The 16,818-nt window shown below is 42.1% G+C and overlaps 1 protein-coding gene across 1 annotated transcript in view; it reads right to left on the bottom strand.

Annotated features, from left to right (window-relative positions):
* neo1a (neogenin 1a) overlaps nt 1-16,818 on the bottom strand; it is a 152,819-nt gene that overhangs the window by 78,515 nt on the left and 57,486 nt on the right. The window contains 1 exon segment of the mRNA XM_034116507.1: nt 12,836-13,159. Coding sequence (XP_033972398.1) covers nt 12,836-13,159 — 324 coding nt within the window.

Raw genomic sequence — 16,818 nt, 5'->3', positions numbered from 1 at the left:
ACACACACACACACACACACACACACACACACACACACACACACACACACACACACACACACACACACACACACACACACACACCAACACACACACACACACCACAATCACACACACACACACACAACACACACCCACACACACACCACACACACACACACACACACACACACACACACACACACACCACACACACACCACACCACACACACCACACACACACACCAACACACACACACACACACACACACACACACACACACACACACACACACACACACACACACACACACACACACACACACACACACACACACAACCACACCACACACACACACACACACACACACACACACACACACACACACACACACACACACACACACACACACACACACACACACACACACACACACACACACACACACACACACACACACACACACACACACACACACACACACACACACACAACTCTGAAATACTGAGGAAGAGGAGAGTGTTCTCGGTCTGTTGCTCTTTCGTCTTCCACAGGTTATCCTCACCTCCCAGCAGCATCCTTTTTTTCCGCTTTATTTGTCTTGTCTTGGGATCAAAGTCATGGTAGATTGTTCTCAACTAAATGTGTCTAAGACTTGCTCCCATTTCCCTGTATTTTTCATCCAATTACATTGATTGCTGGTTTTATTCATTGTTGTATTATTTTCATAGTTAGTTTTATCGACTGTTGCACGCAAGCCAAATTGCACCACAGGGACATTAAAGTTTTACTCCGCTCTATGATAGAGGCTGCAGTCAGGTATACAAAAGGAAATTTCACAAAACCGCACATCAACACTAACAGTGGGGAGCCTCCATGAATACTGCAAGTCTTTATAAGTATGTAATCATTAATCGAGCTTCATCAGACTCAGCGCAGTGAGAGAAACGCCTCTGTGAAATCATGTATGCACCCACACACCACCCTGAACGACACCTCCACAGCATGCAACCAATGAGTGTGACGGTGCCGATGGTGTGGAGATGAGAGGTCTGAACACCCTCACTAGGGAACATACAGAAGGTTCAGGAGAGCTCATTCAGGCAGGATCTGCCCATTCACACTCATGAACACCTTCAGAGGTTCTATACGTTTCCTGTATAGCTGCATCGCTCATTGAAACATCCCTTTCCTGCTTTCCATCTCCCTTGTTTATCACACACTCTCCTTTTTTCACACTTCGCTCTTGCTCACACAAGTCTTGCCTGCATCACACATGTCATGCCCTTGCACATTAACACAAAGGCTGTGTTCCAGCAGGCTTGAACAGGCTCCTACAGCTCCCCAAACAATCTTTATTCCAGATAAAAAAACATGTACGCTTCCCCATTCATTGACAGCTTTTTCATCCCTGTTGTTCTGCACAATGCATAGGAATACTTGGCAAGCAACAGCCATCTCTGCTGAACCTTTTAAACCCCCTTTTTTCTACTTCTCTGAGTGGCACTGAGTGAGGAATGCAAACTGTCTCTGGCTAAAAGCAACACAATAAATGCAAATGAACTTGCCATTAAGGTTTGTCAAGAAAAATGCTTTTCCCTCAATTAAAGCCATTAGTTTGTCACTAAAGAAAACACATCAATGAATCTATCATAATCAAAGGAAATGAGGAACGGAAATGTGGTTATTTTTTCTATTTCCACCAGCATAAAGAAGCATTCTGTAAGTGGAATCCAGTCGGCTGGAAGACAGGGCATAGGATTTGAACTGAGAGAAAGCGGAGAGAAATTCTTTTTGGAGGTGTCACCTCTCACACCTTCAGCGAGCCTATCAGTTAGAGCTCCACTCTGCTACGATAATACCATTAGAGCTTATGGAAACCTGCTCAGATGGTGCAAAAAAGTTAATCCATAAATAACGTTGGTCTCTGAAGCATAAGAAACCAACATGCTCACCAACTGAGCACTTCGCACTTTGGTTTCTTCACTCCATCTGTGCCCGAGGCACAGTGTTCTTTCAGTGCAGAATATGCAATGAAACCCTCACAGTTGCACCATAATTTTTTGGATCATCAGCACGAGTAAAATATGCATTTCAGACATATTTTATTTACATGTAGAGTTGCAAAATAAAATGTGTTTTCTGTCACCGTTAAATCACACAATTTAGTAAAGATTTTCAAAGGATATGCCACAAAAATATGTATCGATTGTCATTATCTAGTGACGAAAACAGGAGGACTTAAGGTAAAAGGTGATCATAAGAACAACCATATCAGAAGGATGCTTGCTTCTATTATCTGTAAAATATTTGTGTCAGGACAAGTAGCCTTGAATGTCAAATCTCAAGGCTAGCTGGATCGAATCAACCTGCAATAAAAACTTTCAGCCTCACTTTTTCTGCATACTCCATGTGTCTGATAAGCACAGAGGTGCGTTTGAAAGATTTCCCCGCGGCATGGGGGAGCCATAGAAAAAAAACACCTGAGACTCACATCTCTTTCAGGGTTCAAAAGCTCTATGAAGACCAATTTAGCTTTGAAACATGGGGACGATTTAATATGAAAACCAAAAACTGCCTCATGCATGCTCACTCGGACGGGCATTTGGAGATGAAAGAGCTTTGCGGATGAGCACACTGGTCTGAAAGTGCCTCAGTGTCTCTATCTGTAGAACCCCAACGAAGGAGACATGGACACTGAATGTCAATGGAGGGAGCGGAGGATAAACAAAATGCTCTGAAATGCCGTCTAGCCTCTTTTTAATTCAGATTCAGAGAAACGGCAAAAGTGATGGATTGTTGCCCTTAAAAACTTGTGACTGCTTTGAATGAGGCACTCCCCAGGTAGTGAACAGCCCTGCACAGAGCAGCTATTTATTGGGTAAAGTGAGGCCATGCACATCCAACTCATATCCTCAGGGTAGGACTGAGTAATACACCTTGGTTTTTGGAATTAAAAAGCCTCTTTATTGTAATTGACATACCCTAATGTTGGACGTTTACCGTGGAATACTTTCCAGAAATATTTTACTCTACCCAGGGGCCAAGGCACTTCTCGCTGTAATTTGTCTGACTCAGAAAGGGTGTGTGTATATTCTCCTGTGTTTGGTGTTATTATTTCCTCCTTGTTTAAACAGCGTTAAGAATGAATTGTTATAGTATATTCAAGGTAAAATGAAGTGTAATGCCATCTTTCTTATGCTGACCCGAGGTAGCTGTTGCTTGCAACCATTTATGGGGCGAAGCCGGCGAGCTAGTTCAGGCAGTCAACTCGAGCACTTATGCTGCATTCATACATAACGCCCCTTGCCACTCTACAACCCACCAAACAGAGTCTCCTTAATATGCCGCTCTATTTAACCTGCCAGATCTCTCTCCATGCACTGCTTGCTGCTGCTATTGCTGCAGCTACCTCTACGTCGCTGCTGCTTGCCTGCCCCACCACCACCCCAGCTTCCACCTGTAGGCTCGGGGGGTTAGTTATTTAATCATCACTCATCGTGCTATGTATATCTGTGGAGTGATGATGCCCGAGCCTAGTTGCCAAACTCAACTATATGCTGCTTCTAATAAACATGTTAAAGAAACACGTGAGTTGTCTGACTGAACTGATAATATAGTGTGCACTTGTTTGGTATAACATTAGTGCACTGCTCCATCTGCTGTATTCCCCTCTGCACTCTGTTTAATCAGACTCAATTACTACAACCAAACGAAACAAGGAGGGAAAAAACTAGATTGGCAAGGGCTACTGGAAAAATATAGTCTCAGTTACTGCCATTCCTGAACGTTTCACCGCTTACACAAAAACCCAAACTTTCCATCAGCTCAAAAATGTAAAATTGCAAAACCAACATTTCAGAATTAAAAATGGTGGAAGTAAATTGTTTGGTTAGATCTGCAGTGGAAACTACTCTTCACCAGGTCATCTGTCCCAGCCTTATGTTCTTTTTGAAAGGAGAGCTACTCATTTAGAGAACATTACATTCCAGTTTCCTGCCAAAACTCAACTACACAAGCAGAAGGACTTGCATGCAACTGTGCTCATGACTGTGAATAACAAGAACCAGGAGATGGACTGCAGATAGGAAAGCTCATGAAAAAAAATTAAGGTTTATTGAAGTTTAAGTATTGCAAGTTGCATACGATGATGAATCTGGTTTCTTATCCAGCATTCATGATTGTTAATTCCACTTGAGTGGTGTAAAGGAAATCTTTCTGATGTGCTATTTAACACGATAAACACCACATTTGCTTAAATTAGCGCTTCGTTTAAAGGGGACCTATCATGCAAAATGCACTTTTGTACGTCTTTTATACATGAATATGTGTCCCCGGTGTTCCAGGGAACTCACCAAGTGTCAGAAAACACAACCCTCTCTCTTTTCCTCCATACCCAAATCTCTAAAAAAGGGGCTGCAACGGATCTGATACAAACTGATCCAGATTTGAACACTGTCCTGACGTCAGGACAGTGGCGCTACGGCTATTGGGCCAACTCTCCACCTATCAGGAGGAGACAGCCACGGCCGTTCGAAAGCGCTGGAGATGCTGTAGTACATATGCCAGGCCAGTAGATGGTGCTGTTGCTCACAGAATCAACCCTTGCAAAAACAGAGCTAAAAAATGTCAAATTGAGCAAAATGAGGCATGGCTAAAATGCATGATCTGTTTGGTATTTTGAAGAAAAAAAAAGTATAAATATGCCTTATATAGGTATGGTCCTACACTATATTATTATAATATAGCATGATAGGTCCACTTTAAGTGAAATCTGGGTTATGTCAAGTTCATTCTCAGGAGGCTTTGACATATATTTGAAGTAAATCCCACATACAACTGAAGCAGTTGTAGGGCTATTCAAAATGGTATCAGACCCCAAAATGATGCTAGTCACGAACAAGTAGATAATTTTGAGCAGATGGAATCAAGGCATCTATAAAAGACAAAACACTTGAGCTGATTAACATGTCACGCTAGCAGCCAGATTCTCACTGACGGCATTATTCTATCCTTCGGGTCCGAACTGAAAATGAGAGCATTTAAAAGGGGAATCTCTGAGGTGGTGAAGGCCTTGAGCAGTGCACAATCATCATTGTAGTGTAAATGTCTTACACATATGGGGAGATGCACTGTGTACAGTTAAGAATGGAAGTTCAGGGAGCGGGACATTTGAGGTGCTGGATGGAGAGCTCTGGGCTCAAACACATGAGTAGAGTGAGTTGGGGAAGTCATTATGCTCGAGTTTATCTTCATCTGCTGACAGCAGCAGTCAATTATCACTTCCATTAGAACACAGTAATTGCACCGGCCAAAGCATAGTCTAGAACATTTCTGAAAATGGTCAGAGTTCAATTGGACAGTATGCTTTAATTTGACATTTTAAATACAGAGTGTTGTGAAGAAATGTCCCAAGGCATTTGGATTTTGCTCTGAGCAGTGGTACATTATGTGGCACAAACAAACTCCATCTGCATCTGAACGCCTCTGAGTACATGTTGGCACTGCATATAACAGTTGTAAATAATTAATGTTATGAGGAATTAGTCTACTTCCTGTCTGTATCCTGTAACCAGGGACATTATTAATAAAGCTGTATAGCTGGAACCTGTCCTGGCACACCAAGAGGCACCCTGGGTAAAAACCTGTGTTTGCAGTTGGTGTGAATTTATCGACACAGGAAGTCTGTCCTGCGACTGCAACCCTGCTCACAACAAGATTTACAACAGTGCTACTGCTATTTATGCACAAATTGGCAATATATTTAACTATCACAAAAAGTAAAGATAAAAGCATATGATTTTGGAGCCTTTATTATAACCTCTCAAAATGTGCTCAAATAAACCAAAGCACAAAACCTATTGTCGACCAAAGGGAATCTCCAGTGTAAAAAAGAAATTGCTGAGCCCATTTTCAAAAGGAGATTTGAACAAAAACATAAAATTAGGTATATCAATTGATGATTCAGCAGTAACTGGGTTAGTTGAAGTGTTATGGGGGTTATATTAGCATGTAACAAAAGGCAGATAACAAACAACCTCGCATTAGTGCTCAACTTTGAATTTAAAATCTGAATAAAGCTCATGATGAAAGCTGACATGTCACATACAGTAGAGGCATTCTAGAAACATACAAAGGCAGTTTAACGCCTGGGTGTACATTCCTTAGCACACACACACAAAACCCACACACACCAGGCTCTGAGGTGTCTGGAAGGTAGAGATAGGGCTGTCTCCATCAGCCTCTCCTCCTACCCAGAGGACCTAATCAGTCAGTGAATACACGTCAAATGGAGGCTGTCATCTACCTCCAGCCCAACTGACTCCCTGTTGACACTCTTCTCCTGCCGCTATCCTCCAGAGGAAAAAAAATATGGATCCTCCCCCATAGCTACATCCTCAACCAAGATTTCCCACATCATATTTACTCGGCCGAGTCCCGTTCCTCGGTCTCCTTCACAGCCTCAACTCAGCTTAAATACATCCTTTCTCTCTCCTGTTTAAACAGTGTTTTACTTATTTTACTTTTTCATTACATATGCTCCAAGGGGAACTGAACGTTTTCATTTTTCAACTCAACATATGATTAATGCACCTCTGTAGAAGTCTCTCCTCTGTGCTTTATCTACAGCCTTCCCGCCTTCTTGCGTCAGTCTCTCCTTATGGTTGCTAGAGACAGATGGAAATCAGGGTAATGAAACAACACTGCGACCCTGACCCTGCTAACCGGTCAGAGCCATTCGTCATGGCAACAACCTCGGCTCTTTGTAGCAAAGCAGCACATAATTGGTCCTAAAGGGGAATCGCCTACACCTGGAAATGCCACACTGACATGGGTTAGGCTAAGGGAATGCCTGCACTAAGATGCATACATCTTTCAAATGCCGTTCACATACAGCACGATCTATGATGGCGTTTTGAGGCTGTTTCGACAAAGTTTTCTGTCTCCTCTGAAATGCCAATTTAACATGATTTCCCTGTTACAAGAGGCAATCAATAAAGGTGTGTATTACGTCAATCACTTGGTAGCATGTGGGTCAGACAACTAGGTTAATTCACCAGGTGTCAGCCAGTTAGACATCCTTTAAATCTTATATGAAATAGTATCATCACTTATTTGTGTTATAAGACAGTGTTAAATCATATTTCCAAACTACTAATGTGTTGAGATTAATTGGAGGGAAAGTGTTCTATTGAAGCGTAGTTTTTGTTTAAAATGTCAACTTTTTGTAGCTGGCAATTGAAAACATGACAGGAAAATATATAAATATATATCCTTTTTTATAATTTTGCTAGCTTAGAGTGGGCAGACCGACTCATGTGCACACAATAAGAAACAAAAGATTACATTTTTAAGAGGAAAACAATGACATGGTTGGTTTATTTATTTTCTGGGGGTCCCTTTGAGAATGAGGGCGATATTTTTTGTTGTTTTTGAGATTTATTACTGTTTGTTTGCCATTTTGAAGCTTTATGACTCGGGTGCAGCCACTGTGGAACTGCAAAATGGGTGAGTGTGTGTGTGAGTGCAAGAGTGCGCGTGCGTGCGTGTGCGTGTGTGTGTGTTTGTTAGAGCAGCAGAGAGGTGGGCTGAGAGGATAATAAAGAAAAATACAGGGCTGATAGTGAAGAAGGTAAAACATAGAGGACAGGTTGATTCAGTGAGAAGGAGGATAAAAGAGAGAAGCACAAAGGAGAAAGAGTGAGAAATGAAGGGGAAGAGTGTCAGTGTTCTTTGTGTGAACAGATAAGAAGGATGAATGCATGCAGGTCAGTGAGTGGTGGTCAGACATCATCTGATTGGGCTTTATCTCTGTTGGAACCAGATCAGCCTTTGAGATAACACTTTTGTTGTTTGCCCTTGTCTCCGTGTGTGTGTGTGTCACTGTGTGTTTGTTTTAATCAGGGGGAGTTTAGTACATTGACACAAGGTGACATGGACTACTGTAAGTGCACAAAAGAAAACTGGTTATTGACAGACATCTGGTTGAGGCATATAACCTTAGGATAAGATCATACGCACTCCGATCACAAGAAATTAATATTGACATGCAGATTGTCCCCTACGACATTTAAAACTCAATACTGGCTGAAACGAGTTATAATAATAATAAGTAAATAACAATAATAACTGTTGAGCTGTGGAAAGAGACCTTATTTACGAATTAACTTGAATTATTTTTATAATTTAAGTCAGAAAATACTGACTTACATTTTTTTTTATTTAAGTCAGTATTTTTTATCTTCAGTTAAATTGCTGAGGATAAAAAGACACAGCTACAATGATCTCTTTCAAAGTGCTAAAATGCATGTTTAAGCCCGAAAGACATACTATAAAAGGCCAATAGCAGTTTACATAGCTGTGTCCCTCTTAACTCCATAAACAGATAAGGATAATCAGATTGCTTGCTTACATCAAAAGAAATCCTTTAAATGCAATAAAGGGACAGTAAACAAGTCGGTGAGTGTAACCCTCTGATTCTCAATATTAAACTTGAATTAACTAAGGAAGGAATCAAGACACTATATAAGTAGGAAGCTGAATCTTGCACTGAGTATTGGACGAAACACATATCAGAAACACCTTTTAATATAATAAAATAGTCGATAGCGCCACAGAGTGTAGCACCTCTTTATACAGTCAAGATAAAAAGAGCGAGTCTAATGGCGCGTTTCCACTACACGGCCTCGCTCTGCCCCGCTCGGTATGGCTGGGCCTCGTTAGGACTGGCTCACTTTATGGCGCATTTCCATTACAGTTTAGGAACTGGGGTAGTATCTATAGTAACGCAGTGTAGGCGGAGCCGTGACGTGATCTTCAGAGAAACCCCAGAAAAACAACACAGCCGTTAGCTGTTAGCACTCAGAGCTCACAGCTCCTCATATATGTTCAGAAACTAGACAAAAGTAAAACAAGTACAAACCACAGACTGCCTGTGTCATGGCGAATACAGTCGCTGCTTTATTTATGTCTGTATAGGCCGTTGTTGTGAGTGTGGACGGTCGGGGCATATACTGCGTTAGCTTAGCCAATCTCCATTTAGAAAACAAGCATTTTAAAAGGTTTTTCGCCTGCCGTCTGTCTGCAGACTTGTCAAAGCATTAATTCATGGTTTTTACTAACCGGTATCAGTATGTTGTTACTTCGGCATCATTTTGAAACGTGTATTACAATTAAATCACGGTCAAATATGTCCATCTTGTTGTAGTTGTAGCCCCCTTGCCAGCGACGCTCTCTCTAGTTTAGCATACTCAGCCCGACTCAGCCTCGTTGTCTCTGGCCCTAGACCCACGATTTTATGAGGCCAGAAAAACTGTGAATTAGGACCCGCCGGCCGGTACTAGGCCAAGTGGAAACGCAACCAAAGACGGGCCGCTGACGTCACAGCCCTCTTAAACCGTGCTCCGCGCTGTAGTGGAAACGCGCCATAAAGTCCACCTCAAAGGACTAAAGAGTGACTGTGCTTTGAAAGACTCATTGTTCTGTAGATGTTTAAAGTTGCTGTATTCAGACTAAAGTGAAAACTGTGAAGCGCATATTGTACTACACATGTTTTGGTGAGTCACCTCAGTGCATGTGGACCATAATGAGGTTATATTCCAACTGAATGACTCTATCCATGTTTGTTTGACATTCATAAAATAGTTGTAAAAACATAGTTGACGTTTTGTTATTCACAATATGTTAAGATGCCAACATAATTAACCCACAGTATGTCCTACAAAGTGTCCCTGACAATACCACAAAGGGCTACCCGAGCAATAGTGACGCAATTATCCTTTGCCCCCCCTCCCAAACAAAAAACAGATTAAAATACATCAAAAAAGGGATTAAAGAATCTGCCGACACCCTTAAACCCTTCAAAGGGTGTCCAACTCTATCAAAGGATGAGCATGCTCAAATGTGAGGCGACACACATGACACGTGAAGAGTGTCACTTTATAATTTCTACTTCTGTGAGGAGGGAGAAATTAGATTTCAGCGAAACACGATATGAGAGCAAAGCGATGAGGGGTCTGGGTTATCTATAAATACCACAGATGCCTATAGGTGAGAACGAAGGAGGGGGGGGGGGCGGACAGGAGCAGAAACAGAGAAAAATTAAGACTGAAATCTGATACACTCGAATAGTCTCATCTATATACTTAGAGGTCAGAAAGGCAAACAAAGAGACTGCAAGATAGAGTGTGAGAGACAGAGAAGGGGCTAAATTAATTCCTTCTCTCATTTGGGGGTTTCCCTGTTAAGCGGGGGTGAGATGGGGTTCACCTCCAGCAGTTCCTAAGGGGCGGGGGTTCAAAGCGTGCGGGTGGGAGGAGGGACAGCTCTGTTGGGGAACAGCAGACAGTAAAGATGGGATTTCTCATTTCTCTTGCTATAATTGTTCTTCCCCCCCCCCCCTTTTTTTTCTCTTACAGATACTCAAACTGAATACATACACCCCCCCCCCCCCCCCTCCTCTTTCTTAGAAGAAGAAGAATTGGTGGGATGAAACCCTCTTTAATGGTCACACAAATGTCACTGTGTGTGCCGTGTGCTCTGCATGTGTTCTGAGTCTGCTTGTGTTTCCACAGTATCTGACTGTGCACACACAGGATCAAACACACAGAGGCAGACTGGATGACAAAGCCAGAGCAAAGAGGAAACACAAGGCAGAGAGAGACTTCAAAGCTGGGCAATTTAGAGAATAAAACATGTCCTAACAACCACAATACCCTATTTTAATTAATGCATACGGTAATCACCACCGAGAGAGGAAGAGAAAGCTGTTTACATGATGTTATAATGTAGTGTCCTTAGGCTGGTTTATACGGGATGTAGTTATGTGGCACATTTCTTACATGTTGATCTTTCTTACACCTACTAGGAGTTTGTGTTAACATGTATCCTACTATCCTAGTCAATGGCTCTCACATCCCCCACAAACACATCGTGTGCATATTTTAACACCGTCAAATAAGGAACATGCAGAGAGCAGTGGCGAGGTGGGGCTGCGGGGCTGAGCGCTGTGGCGATGTGTGGAAGTGCTCCTCCAGAAGAATGAGCCGCACGTCTCCTAGCAATCAATCTCAGATATTACCCCGGCATTTGTCAGATATGCTCCCTGCCACGCCAGCCATCCGAGACTCATTCCGTCATTACATCTGAGAGGTCACGCCCACTCCGCCCCCGCCTGCACCATCGTTCCCGGGTCTGACGGCGGCTTAATGGCCTTCTCTCTCGACACCGCAATTAACCTTTTTATTGGCCACCTGCCAGCCAGCTGAAGATACATCAGCTGTTGTGCATGTGTGTGTAAGTAGAGCCATAAATGCAATAGCTTTATTGTGTTCAACACTTGTGCGCGTATGAATGTGCACAAAGCCATAATGTTAATGAATTTCCATGTGAAAAGTACGTGTGTGTGTGTGTAATAGCTGACACATTTCACTTGCTCTCCTATTCAAGCAGAAATTGATTGAATCTAAAAATCCTATCGTGGTTGACCCAGCCAGATCCAGGTGGCTGTGAGCAGTCTTATAGCAGAACTCGTCTTGGCACACAATCTAAAAACGTTCCCTTAGCATCATACATCGATGCAGCAGTGATATTAATGAAGCGCCGGGATGGATTGTGTTCAGTTCAGCTGAAAAGCCTTGGAGATGCACACGGATATACGAACACACAAACGTTTTTTTCTTTTGTGTGCGTAGACAGTGAATAGTCTACCTTTTGTCAAGGAAAGTCGGTTTTAAGAGATCACGTAGCACATGCTGCTAAACAAATGACGGAAAATATCTTATCAATCACTCGGATGGTAATAAACTGCCTCATTAACTTCTTAACCTATGAGAAGAAACAGAATCACAGTCAGACATTGTCTTCACACAGGCACTCAGTATCCGAGAGCCTTACACTGTACTATCCCATTGTCAACAAGAGGCCTCTCTTTAGCTACTTAAAATCTGGCAGAGCACTGCTGAGCAGAAAGCACACAGTAAGTGCATTCTGTGGCTCCTCCAGCTGCAAATTGAATTTCAGGCACAAAACACCTAATAATCCCACGTCACTTGCTGTTCCCAAACTGAACAAGGTCACATTGTAGGACTAGTAATGGGGGGGGGGGGAAACCAACCCTTTTACAAGCATTTATCCAGTAGAGCAATGCATTCATGCTCCAGCAAGGTGAAGGATTTTATGGTAGAGAAAGTACTGAGGAATTCAAGGACAAAAAACAATCGTCAAGACAAAGAAAATCCTTTTCACACCTACAGATGTTGTGTGGGTGTATATTTTTTAACATAACGTGTAGTAGAAAACATGTCAAAGGAATGTTGGAGAAATACATCTTTATATCACAAAAAGTCTCACATCGTTATCACATCAGCCGTGGAGGTTAAGTTTTCGGCTCGTTTTGTGTCCGTTTGTCCTTCAGCAGGATTAGAAAAAAAACGGATTTACATATAACTTGGTTGAATTGTGACGCATAGGCCAAGGAACAACCAATTAAAATGTAAGAGTGGATCCTCACAAGACTGATTATTATAAGGCATCTTTGCATGCTCATTTCAGCGATGGTGCTGTATTCATGTGGGGTCGGAAAAATTGGGAAAATGAGTTCCAAGCTGTGTAAACAATGCATTCTCTACATGATCTGAGCTATAAAATACAACACATATTCTTTGCTCATGATAACACAATTGGGAGGGAAAGAAATGGCCCAGCTAGGGAAATGAGACCATCGAGGAACATTCCCAATTGATGACAAATATAGGATTTGTAAAAACAATTAACAACAAACTACTTAAGTTTAACGGTGGTGTTCAAGTTGTACACAATACATTTGTAACACCGGGTCAATCTGGCAGCCCTTACCTGCTACTGAGAGACGGGCCGTCTGGCTGGAAATGGACCCGAGGTTGTCGATGGTGGCAACACACTGATAGGTGCCCTCGTCAGGCTTATTGTGCTTATTATGGGTGACGTGGGTGAAGAGCAGCGAGCCATCGGGAAGTATGTTTCTTCTCTCGTCTGAAATCAGGCTCATGAAGGTTCCGTCTTTCTTCCACTCTATGCGTGCTGGCGTGGCTGCGTCGCTGTGGGCCGAGCAGTTGAGCAGTGCCGAGTTTCCCCGGATGGCCAGAGTGTCCTGGGGCTCCACCGTGAACCAGAAGGGGCTGAAGGGCTGCGCTGCTGAACCTGGAGGGACACAGGGGAGAAGAGAGTTATGAGCTGGGTGCTCTTCACTGACACCAGGTTATGTTTTAGAACAAGACCGCTTGGGCCAGAGTAGCAATAAGTCTGAGGAAATCTAGTTGATGTCAAACAACAGCTAATGCAAGTGATTTTATTTCAATACTGCAACCTAAAAGCTTCAGCATGAGGTGTTGTACTACTACATAAAACTGAACCATGTCTGTGTAAATGCTGTAACATACACATGTGTTATGCAGTGGAAGATTTAAGAAGAAGCTGTAAAATAGTGACAATCACTTTGAAAAACATTGGACTACTACTGAAGCTACTTTCTGAGTTCAAGTACACAGCAGGTCACAGCAAAACCACAACTTCTCGGACACCATTGACTTTGAACAATTTAAAACCCCCTCACACAAAATGTGCCAGTGGATAAAGTGAAAGGGCACCACAGGACTCCAAGTGGCCCACACACTCAATGAAATGTTTTAGAGCAAAACATATTTTTGCTCATTCTATCTTTTCACCCACTGTGCTTCATTCGATCCAAGAAGCTCCAAGAGGCTTATCATTATGAAACCACAAACCCCGCTGGAATTGGACGAGAGGAACTGACAAATTTAACCCAGTCTAGCCTCCCTGGCAAGTTAATATCACGTCTTGCTTTATTATAAGTAGACAGTGCAGCAAAGGAGTAAACACTTTGGAATGCGGTTGCCATTTCCTTCCTGGAGCATAAATGGTAACATCGCACTGACATGGATAGTGCCAAAGTCAGTAAGTAAGTGCAATTGCTTTGCATTTGTCCTCATCCATTATTCAAGCGCTCCCAACCTAAAAGTCACACAGTGGTATTGTTTAGATAAATAACACCAATTATCAGTTCTGCAGGGATGGAGAAGGGCTAGAAAAAATAATTAAGAGGGTATGAAGGTATTTTAATAATGCAGGGAATGTTGTGAAATGAGTGGCTGAATGTTAAATGCAGTTTAAAATATGCCTGCTCTCTTCCAAGGAAATGGCACGTCTCCAGGGAGACCAGAAAGATAGGAAGACAGAAAAGAGAGATGCTATGTCAATGGTTCAGCTATTTTACTACTAGGAGGTAATTTCTCTACCTTGCGCCACTAAGTCCCTAGTGTGAGATCCGAAGAGAGAAGCAATTTAATACATGGTCCATTACGGTGGCAATACGGCTGCTTGTCTTCAGTGTTCTTAGTTCTCTTGAAAGCACAAACAATTACAGCAAAACTCTGCAGAAAATCACTGAATTGAATAGGTATTTTCCACTTTCACATTAGGGAATAGAGCCAAGACAACATAGCATTCCAACTATGATATGCAATAGTCTTTACACTAACTCTAAGATGGAGAAGACTAGAATAGAGAAAGGGAAAAGATTGTCCTTCTTAATGGACAGTATCAGACCTTTGTAACACTGATTAGAAAGGTCCATTCATCTGAGAAAAAACTAGAAGCGTATCTCTTTCTTAGCTGCTTTTAAATCAGTTAATATGTCAAGTTTCAAATCAGACTGTACTGCAAGTAATGTAGCTTCGGGCTAAGAGCATGTAAAGCAACATTTCAACAAACCAAACATTATTAGATCTGCAAATCCAAAGACTTTACAAGTGCTCAATCATACAATATTTTATTTTGAAAATCCCTTCAGGCAGAAGTGGATGTGAATAAAAAAAAATGTTGGAAAAAAGATATGCCTCGCTTAAACCAGAATAACACATTTGCAAGTGTCACTATTAGCAGCAAGAGTATTTTTCTTTTGCTGATTTCAGGAAATCGATAAATTCAGCACGGCCTAGTGTACATATTGGTCAGAATGTGACCACCAGATAAATGCATTACACTGGTAGTGTACATGACAGATGGAGAGAGACCAAAGTGGGGTAGCAGTGGGGAGATTTGTCACTCCTACAGACCAGAGGCACCATGCTTAATCATCTCTGCTTTACGCTGCTGGAACACAGTGGGTGTGTGGGTTGGGCAGAGCTTCCAGGCTCCAGTCTGGCTCCTTTCCAGTCAAAAGACCATCTTCAGCCACTCTCTATCAGAGGAGAGAACTGAAGGGGCTTGAGGGTCCTGCGGCATCCTATCAGAGCCAAAACAGCCGCCTTCAGCAGCTTTTTATCCCCGTCATAGGAGCAGTAGGGAAGGGCTTAGCTTAGCGATACTGTCAAACAAAATGGCGAACCATCTGTTTTCAGATGCGGACACAACATCCACTGTCAGCAGAGCAGGGCAGTGAAGAGACATGAAGATGGGACCAGGGGGTATGTGTGTGTGTGTGTGTGTGTGTGTGTGTGTGTGTGTGTGTGTGTGTGTGTGTGTGTGTGTGTGTGTGTGTGTGTGTGTGTGTGTGTGCGTGTGCGTGTGCGTGTGGGGCTGATGGCTATTTAGGGGCTTGTTTGTGCTCAATTACACAAACAACTCTTTTCACATAATAGATCCTGGATTGACCTTTAATACCAGAGTACCAGTTAAACACACATACTGACAAGAGAGTTGAAACCACGATACCCCTGGTAGTGGTCAAAGTCCAATAACATAGGAACGTGCCTGACACTAAACAAATATTTTGATGAAAAGGGAAATCAGGTGCTAAAAATATTTCATTTTGATCCAGCATTTTCTTTGCATTTTGTAGCATGTAGAGGAATTATCAAGTAATGCCTCCCAAAACATATCCATCCATTAAAGCTATCCCGGTTTCAAGGTGCAAGAATCAGCAACATTTTTTCATTTCATTTCTTTCTCTCTTGATCTTTTTCTTTAAAACGATCTCAAATTATTGTTATAAAATTAGGCTTGATGTACTGTATGTAAAGATTCAAATTCCCCCTGTTTATTTGGTTGATTAAGAATAACAGCACTGCGCAAATATCAACTCAGGCCTCTGAACTTCAACCATCAGCGATTGCACTAAAGGAAGAAGCTGGAAACCCATGTCAGTGGTTAAATTAAAAAGGTTAACAAGCCCAAACTGTCATTTCAGTATGAGTGTGAGGAAGACAAGCAGGCAAGCTAAATGAGCCGGATAAGGCCAACATATCAGTGAGAAACAAGGATATCCATCAGCAGCGTTTGATTGAAAACAAACTCACTACAATAGTCAAATATGTCACCAACTCAGACTTTGGCAAGCTTCAACTTTAAGATCAAAGCCGAGGAAAAGTTTATTTTTGGCAACTAACAAGGTTGTGAGTGAATAGAAAAAAACGCTTCAGAACAAGCTACGTTCTCTTGATGTATTTCCAAGTGTTCAGTAATAGAAAACTCAGAGTGTATGTTCTTATACATCATTAAAGTGCAAGGGAACATATCTAACCAAATCTTGCTGAAACAATGTAATGAAAAGAAGTAGAAGAAGTGATTTGTAAAACAGGGAATTGTTGTCTCTTCTACAGAAACTTTTTGGTCTCATAATAGACTCATCAACTTATGCACAGGTGTAGATGACTGCAGGTTACGCAAAGTACACCTTAACATATTCATTTAAGGTGTTTTAGGCGGTTGCAATGGAGAACGCACACATCTTTATGCAGGGATATAAGATAATTAAAACACTGCAGGCTTTTAACAGCACAGCTGCAGAGTTAAAGAAAGAAAGGGGGTGTCAGAAACCACATTACAGTGTGGCGTCTAAT

Source organism: Trematomus bernacchii, unplaced genomic scaffold (genome assembly GCF_902827165.1).
Source record: "Trematomus bernacchii unplaced genomic scaffold, fTreBer1.1, whole genome shotgun sequence".
Taxonomy (NCBI): domain Eukaryota; kingdom Metazoa; phylum Chordata; class Actinopteri; order Perciformes; family Nototheniidae; genus Trematomus; species Trematomus bernacchii.
This window is presented reverse-complemented; position numbering and strand designations above follow the sequence as displayed.